The sequence below is a fragment of the Neltuma alba genome, unplaced genomic scaffold (genome assembly GCF_004799145.2).
Source record: "Neltuma alba isolate B1F8T4 unplaced genomic scaffold, ASM479914v2 tig00003429_pilon, whole genome shotgun sequence".
Classification (NCBI taxonomy): Eukaryota; Viridiplantae; Streptophyta; class Magnoliopsida; order Fabales; family Fabaceae; genus Neltuma; species Neltuma alba.
In genome coordinates, this window is record NW_021633279.1 from 1 (window position 1) to 8,956 (window position 8,956).

Here is an 8,956-nt window from a genome sequence, read left to right on the forward strand (position 1 = left end):
GATGCATTGGTTGCTTTTTGGGAATTTGCATCATTGTCTCTTGTGCTGAATCACACATGAATGTTGGTTCAGGAAAAATTGCTCTACTTCGAGGAAATGAGACATTGTTGCAAGCAAATAAGAGGTTAACTGAAGAAAGGGAGAACTTGTTGAAGAACAAAGAATTGATGGATGGCCAAATAAATGCATTGACTAAATCCTTAGAAGTTTGCAGAAAGATCTTAAAGACAAGGAGAACCTGGTAGTTCCGTCTTAATCCTGAAAGACTGTCCATCAGTTAATATGTTTAACGACGTACTAATTATTATAACTTTCAGGTTCAAGCTATGAAGCAGTCTCTTGAGCACCAAAAACAGGAACTTGATGGTTGCAGGGCTGAGATCACTTCACTGAAAATGCATATTGAAGGGTCTCGATCTGGAAAGAATTTGGCAGCCAGTGACGCTGACCATGTCCAACCTATGTCTTTAGAAAACTACAAGGAAGAAATCAAGAAATTGCAGATGGAAGTTGAATATTTGAAAGCAAAGAAAGTAACAGCTCTTGAATCTGCTATTTGGTTAGTTCTGAAAATGAAATTACTCAGAGAGAAGACAAAATTATTGAGATACATGAGGACAAAAGTTCAATCTCTTGTCCTGTTGAAGTAGCCTCAGGAGATGTACACAATGAAGGCACTCAATCATTTGATGGCCACAGTCATAATGACTGTATAGATAAACGTGAAGATGCATTGCATGACTCACTGAATCTTCCAAATGTAAACAGTGCTTTAGGGAATGGGGAAACTATCTTGGAACACAACGGTGGGCTGCAAGCAGAGAATAGCAGGTTGTTTCTTAAATCAGATGGTGTAAATGACGAAGCAGTGTCTGAAAAGATGGCAAGTATTGGCTATGTTTTGGAAAATTTTCCTGTATTGTTGCCTTTTTATATATGTTCTCTTTTTCACTGAATTTGGTGATATGAATTGCTAGGATGGTTTCATTTTGGGCTTTTTCTTGATTTAAAAGTGGCATGATGGTGTTGTAATGGTTGGTCTTCATTGTCAATGATGTAGTGCTTAGCAATAATCAGCCTTCAAGAATGATAAATAATAAAACCGAATAAGGAAATTCAGAATGACAAGATTTTATCATATGTTTACTGATTGTATAATATTATTATTCATTTCATCTTATATGTTTATAATTTAACAGGGATTAGGAACCATTCAAATACTTGCGGATGCTTTGCCTAAAATTGTTCCATATGTGTTGATCAACCACCGTGAGGTAGGTTTGCTAATTATGTCTTACTTCATTTATTCTTGTAGAACCTTCTACTTTACATTTGTAAATTGCTTGCTTGCAGGAGCTCCTTCCCCTAATAATGTGTGCGATAGAGCGCCACCCTGATAGTGGCACTCGAGATTCTTTGACCCACACATTGTTTAATTTGATCAAACGTCCTGATGAACAACAAAGGCAAATAATAATGGATGTGAGTTATTATTTTTTGTTTTTCTTGGTGAAGGTTATTGTATTTCCTTCACTGTCTTCAATGGTTATGGTTCTAAAGAAGTAACACAGGTTGCCTTGTCATCATTTTAGGCATGTGTAAGCCTTGCCAAGAATGTTGGAGAGATGAGAACAGAGACAGAATTGCTTCCTCAATGCTGGGAACAAGTAAATTTTTGTCTGAATCTTCAAATCTTCATTTTGCCATTCTGCCCGTAGAGCTATTTTTATAGATTTTTGGTGTTGTGGATTTTAGATTAATCACATGTACGAGGAGCGTAGGCTGCTTGTTGCTCAATCATGTGGAGAGCTCGCAGAGTTTGTTCGCCCTGAGATTCGCGATTCTTTGATCTTGTCTATTGTACAGCAACTAGTAGAAGATGCCGCCACTGTTGTTCGAGAGGCTGCAGCTCATAATTTGGCTTTGCTGCTCCCACTTTTCCCAAACACGGGTAAATATTTCAAGGTCAGCCTCACTATATATGCTTCGAGGCAATCATGGAGAAGATTTCTGACTTGAGAGAATTTGCTACAATGTAAGCTCTAGAACAGGTTGATGAGACATGGTCTAGGGAATGGAGCCTTTTACCCTTACAAGATATAACAACTTCTAAGGAAAAAGAAGAGTAAAGATGAGAAGTCAGTTCAATTTTTTGTTTTTATGTTTTGACAGGTGGAGGAGTTGATGTTCCAATTGATCTGTGACCCTTCAGGAGTGGTGGTGGAAATTACTCTCAATGAATTGGTCCCTGCAGTTTTAAAGTGGGGAGACAAATTGGATCATGTTTTAAGAGTTTTACTATCTCATTTGTTAAGCTCTGCTCAGGTATGCTTGCTCTTTTGCACTGTTGCTACTCACGACGGAGAACTTCATCCTCATTTGCAATTGTTTTACTCAAAGGAATTTGGTTCATCGAACATTGCAGCGTTGTCCACCACTTTCTGGTGTTGAAGGGTCTGTAGAGTCAAATCTCCGTGTATTGGGTGAAAGAGAGCGCTGGAATATAGATGTTCTATTGAGACTGTTAGTGGCGTTACTTCCTTCTGTGCACCAGAAAGCAATAGAGACATGCCCCTTTTCCACCACTGCAGAAACTACACAAACTGTGTTATCTACCTCAATGCTTGAATTGTATGCTAGGTAAGCTTTGCAAAAAGTCTAGCTGCTGAAATATTTCATTTTGACGTTTGTAAATCTTTGTCAATGGCTTTGGGTTCACAATGTTACTTCCTCTAACTCTTTAGGGGTCTATTTGGGAGAAGGGAAAAAAGCAGCAGTGGACCAGAACATTCCCCTCCCTTGTCCCCTCTTACTGTCTTCTAGTCTTCCTGCACCTTTAATTTCTCTAGAACTAGCTGTTCAAGAGAGGGGTGATGATCACTCCTGCAAGTATACAGAATCGGTGTAGTAAAAATCTGAGGTTGTACCTACAAGGACGTTGCGTTTTTACTGATCCAGATAATTAATAATTTGAGGAAATGAGATAAAGTAAATTATTTGGTGATATGTAGAAAATATTTAAAGAAAAGTAAAAATACTTGAAGTGTTGGGGTTTAGGATTCACTCTAAAAGTTGCTAATTTCTACCTCTTGTGTTGACTCTTAATTAATTATAGTGACAACTATTTTTAAAGTATCTTAATATCATCCCAAATTTCTAGTTTGTATTCAATTAGAGTTGAATTTGTTTCTATGATACCTGAAAAACTACTTAAATCGTGAAGCAATAGCTTTGAGTGACCACAAATCTCTATACTTATCCCTAGCCTAAATATTTGTGTCTGCTTCTCTAGATCTAGGTTCTCTCTTTACCTCTCAATTCATCAAGATCATCCATATAATTGATTTAATGGTGGCACTCAAGTGGGATGGAAAACCCTTTCCCGAAAGCTACTCATTAAGGTGGGAGAACCAATCTTTTTAAAACACTCCATATAGGATTCCATATTACTCAACTTGGGACTTATCATTCCATGTCAACAAAGTCTCCTTAACGCACCTCCTTCACTACGCTACTTATCTAGTGGTTTCCATTTTTTGCCAGTGGACGTGTTGAGTGGGCTTCATTTGAATGGATGCATGTTGAGTGCTTTCCTAATTTAATTCAGTTGGCTTGCATGTTATCACATAAAGAAGACAACTTACGGAGCCGAATTTCTAAGGTTACTCTGTATACTTTTCACTTCTTCTGTTGTGCTTTGTCTGATCTGGAGCTCCTGTATTTGAACTGCAATTAATGAATTTTGTGTGAATGCAGTTTCTGTTGGCTGTCTCTGAAAAGTTTGGGGATTCCTACCTAACATGCATAATGCTGCCTGTATTCTTAATAGCAGTAGGGGATGATGCGGATTTGACATTTTTCCTAGTGCCATCCATTCAAGAATTAAAGGTATTCATCAAGGAGAAAACTGCATTGATGTTTGTCAAGCATTGTGCATTCCTCTCGCTGTATTCCCAAGGAAATTTTGTGATTTCAAAAGTTTCATTTTCCAAGTTTGTTCTCTTTGTAACCGTGCGTCATTAGAGAATAACCAGACTTGAAAATAATGCCAATCTCTATGACATGTGAATGCTCAATCATAAACTAGTCAATGACATAATAACCATAAATAAAACTGATTTTTTTTATGGAGTTATTACTTATATTTCTAATTTTACTGACAATTCAATTGTAGGGAATAGCTACTCAAATCTGAATGTGAAGATTTTGTTAGAAAAAGTGGTTAAGAGTGTCTGTCTCTTTGGCCACTTCACAATAATTTTGCCAGATCATCAAATGATTGGTGATATTATGACATTGTTGCTTTCTATTTTCCAACGGTTGGTTGCAGGTTTAAGACCAAGATCTGCTATTGCTGAGAGGCTGTCTACAATGTGTGTCCTTCCCCTTTTGTTGGCTGGTGTTTTGGGTGCTCCAGCCAAACATGAACAATTATTAGAGTACTTGAGGAAGTTGCTGGTGGAAGACACTTCCAAGGAGCACCAGTCAACTAGGCACATTCCTGAGATTATTGAAGCTGTTCGCTTCCTTTGGTATGCTTATCACCAATTTTGGTGCCACAGATCTTAAATTGATTGTCTATCTTCAATGTTTTAATCTCAAGCTTTTTATACGATGCAGCATATATGAAGAAAACCATGGAATGATCATTAATATACTATGGGAAATGGTTGTTATCTCTAACATTAACATGAAAATAAGTGCTGCCAAGCTGCTGAAAGTTATTGTAAGCTTATTATTTACTTTGTTTCCTGGTTCATCTGATGTAGATGTCAAAGCTTATATATCTGTCTGCCTGTCTTCATGATAGGTACCATATATTGATGCAAAGGTTGCTTCAACGCAAGTTTTGCCTGCCTTAGTTACTCTTGGATCTGATCAGAATCTAAATGTGAAGTATGCCAGTATAGACGCCTTTGGTGCTGTGGCCCAGCACTTCAAAAATGAGATGGTACCTTTTACTTCTTCTCACCGTTGCTTTTAAAGTTATATTATTAAAGGCAATGCACCATTAACTTCAAACTTCCTAACCATATTTGGTGTGTTCTAGATTGTTGATAAGATTCGCATTCAAATGGATGCTTTTCTTGAAGATGGATCCCATGAAGCTACTATTGCTGTTATCCGTGCCTTGGTGGTTGCAGTACCCCATACAACAGAAAAACTAAGAGATTATATCCTTAAACTTATTTTATGGGAAAGATTATTTCAGAACAGTTTTAATTTTCCTGAATTTGATGTCTCATTCTCTTAAAGCAGTTGCATTCAGCAGGCTTTCGGGGTTATGCGTTTGTTTCTTTAACATTATATACATCTTTTGTCCAAGATTTTCCAGCTGACATCCATGCCAACTTCTACAACTGATTTGATGCGTCGAAGGGAGAAAGCCAATGCATTCTGTGAGGCTATCCGTGCTCTGGATGCTGCAGGTTCGTTCTTTGAAAAGTTGTCACTTCTACTTTCATCTCTCTTCTGAGGGTAATTTTTTTTCTCAAGTCAAACTTTTCTAGTGCAACAGTGCTGTTCGGTTCCTCTTAAAAAATTCATGAGCCCACCACCAAACAAAAAAGATGAAAAAAAATGTTTGTCCATCAGTCATCTAGTTGACTGTACAGTTCCTCCTGTGTCATCTAATTTTTCAATATGGTGGGCAAATCCACTGCTCATACTCTAGCATTCGCCCTTGAGGAAGGAATTTATTGGCTCAACTTCCTTTTGTTCAATATAATGTATTAAATGACAATTTTTGAAATTTACAATCCTGATTCCCTTATTTCAAGTTCCTATGTCATATAACATGTTTCCATTTCACTTTATTTTTTTCGTTCATCGAATTTGTTGTTAATCCTTCAAAATGCAGCCATTCCCTAAATAATGACATGCCCTTGTAAAGTCCAATTTCATGCACTATTGATTATTTTAAGAAGCATGCCTTATAAGGATGCTTCAATGGGCAATGAATATAATTTTCATGCAATCATCGTTGAATAATATTTATCGTTTTAATTTTAAAGCAGGGAGGGATAAATAGGTCATTTTTGTTCTCAAAATTTGAATTTTTTTCCTTTCTTATAATTTCGTTTGTTCTTTATTTTCTCATGGAAACTTGATATTTTGCTGATGTGGTAGGATATCTTTCTTCCCCAACATATTTCTAATCACTCACTGTCTCCTGCAGATCTTCCTGTGGCTAGTGTCCGAGACTTCCTCCTCCCTGCCATTCAGAACCTGTTAAAGGATTTGGATGCATTGGATCCAGCACATAAAGAAGCCCTTGAAATAATTTTGAAGGAAAGATCGGGGGGAGCTTTTGACACTATAAGTAAGGTGATGGGTGCTCATATTGGACTTTCATCCGGACTTTCATCAGTGAGCAGCTTCTTTGGTGAGGGTGGATTACTTGGAAAGAAAGAAACTACAGAAGCAGCTACAGAAGCCCCTCCATCTCCACGGGCAGTCCCAACCACGGCCGCAGCGGTGGCAGCAGTCGAGGACACTAGATTCAGGCGCATCATGCTGGGAAACTTTGGGGATATGCTCCGTGGCAAAGGCAAAACCCTGGACGATTCTCAGCCCCAATAGGATTCATTTCTGCATCATAATTTCTGCCCATTCATTTACTCAAGGTGACGGTAGATATTTTCCCTTGTCAAAACTTCTTCCTGGAAACTCGAGCAGCATTATTTTTTTAATTCGTTATTCCTTATGTAGTTATTCTTCTTATAGGGTAGATAAATGGAAAGACATTAAACGAAAGGAAGAGAGAGAGAAAAAAAAAAAGGTATTCAAATTTTGTTTTTGCCTTGGATGTGTCGTAGGAGTTGTGTGAGTTAGAAAGGACGCAGGAGATGAGCGGAACGGAGGGTGCAATCTGTACATGGATAACATGGATGCGCTTGATCTTTATTATATTTGCTAGTCTTTCATGTCTTATAAATTTATTAAATCTAAGACCTATTTTATAGTGCAATTTGTGTTATAAAATAGATTTTATATTTATAATCAAAAGAATAACATTTTTCTTTTCTCCATGTTTGTTAGCGTGGGATGTGTAACTCCTTCATGATCTTAAACATACATACCTGCATATATACACACACATATACTTATTTATGCATACCTTAGAATTTATGAAGAAAAATAATCTTTTAGACAGTAGTTTTGACTTGTTGTCATTGAATCCTTGAACTTTTAATTTTATTGTAACTTAGTTTCTATAATTTTAATTATTTAAAACTTTAGTTACTAAATTTTATTAAATATATAATCTTATTTTTTAAAATATAGGAATTAAAGTTATTGATGATTAAAACTATAAAGATTGAGTTGTGGTGAACTAAAGTTTAGAAGTACAAAATTAGAGTTGTTGACATTAAGAGCCTGTTTGGTAACATTCCAAACTATGATTTGGAGACCTAAACCATGGTTTGGGTAAAAAAAGTTGCCAAACAGGGGACAAAATTAACAAATCATGATTTGGGACTAAAATCATGGTTTTAGAAAAAGTGAATCTATTTTGCTTATGACTCAAATTGAAGAGTATGATTATACCTGTTAGAGTAGATCTTAACGATAATATGACTTTAATATCTCTCAATTATTTTTTTATAAACATATTTAATCTTATATTTTATAAACATATATACACATATTAATTATTTATTAATTACGTTATCTTATATGTCATTAATTATGTTGGTAAAAAAAATATTATTAACAATTTTATTTTTTCAAATTAAAATATATTATAAAATCTATCTTTTATGTAATTATCATATTAATTTATGCTTTTTTAGTAATTAGCACATATAAAAAGTGCTTCTGATAATAGTTATCTAAACACTCTTACTTTATTAGAATCACTTCTTCACAAAATCTATTTTTTCAAAAATCTATTCTCCAGAAGCTATTCCCCAAACCATGGTCTGGTTTTATCCAAACACTCCCTAGGTTACAATGCATTGTAGGAATCACAAGTTTAATTTTCCTATTTATGAATTATCTGTTCATGTCTTAAATTTCGTATAGCCTTGATCTTGAATCAATAATTCAATAGACAATAATAATATTAATACTGATGGTTCGGTTAAGCATTAACGTGACCAAATGATGCTGCAGATGGAATTGGGAATTATTTTATCCATAAAATAAGAGTACAAGCGATATGGAAATAAAGTAGAAGAACTTGTGGTACAATTTGCGCACATAATTTTCCACTTCAAATTTTTGTTGCAGACATTGTCTGGGGAAATTAATTATTTGATCACTATGTGAGAATTTTAAGGTTTTGCATCCACATAAGATGATCATATGCGGTGAGAAGCATATTGATTATTTGGATTATGAATTTGTCCGGGAGAAATACACAGTTGCTGAAAGATATTTTAAGGGAATATAAATTGCACTTAGATTAGGATTGAAATTTTTTTTAACTGAGTTGAATCCAAAACTATAATTTTTTCCTGAAATAAAATAATATACTCGATAAATTTTTATAAATGATGAAAAGTTTATGGAAAAAGTACATAAAAAATTGTATCCTTCATCCGTTTCTATTCGTAAGACAAAATTCTATACCGATTAAACTAATTAACTAATTCATGTGTCAATAAACCTACTTTTATTTTTCTTAGTTCCATACTTATTCAATGCTCACTTTATTTGCTAACATTTAATGGGGGGGGGGAAAAGATAACATTTGTAACAAATCATGTATACATTATATACTGGGAAAAAATATTAAATATTAAATATTTTTTCAAATTTTGTAATTTGTCTTATAAATAGATACAAATGAATCTAATTTATAATGCATAGGCCTTATGACTTTGACCCACAGGTCATTTTTATATGGCTAATCGGACTTGTTTGATGGCAAGTTTCAAAATATTTTTAATGATTATCTAGTTGATGATCCAGAACTGATATGCACTTCTTTGGTTCTATTCCAATTTGA

The 8,956-nt window shown here is 35.0% G+C and overlaps 1 protein-coding gene across 1 annotated transcript; it reads left to right on the forward strand.

Moving 5' to 3' along the window:
* The first annotated feature begins 56 nt into the window (after positions 1-56).
* Positions 57-6,689, forward strand: LOC114741575 (RAB11-binding protein RELCH homolog). Its single transcript, XM_028929844.1, is given in 19 exon segments — positions 57-198; positions 201-241; positions 318-555; positions 558-883; positions 1,200-1,274; positions 1,354-1,482; positions 1,593-1,667; positions 1,756-1,965; positions 2,173-2,325; positions 2,426-2,640; positions 3,544-3,661; positions 3,757-3,856; positions 3,859-3,888; positions 4,331-4,532; positions 4,621-4,726; positions 4,811-4,951; positions 5,051-5,174; positions 5,313-5,429; positions 6,179-6,689. Coding segments are annotated over 19 exon segments (2,946 nt in total). The 3' UTR covers positions 6,583-6,689.
* The last annotated feature ends 2,267 nt before the right edge of the window (positions 6,690-8,956 follow it).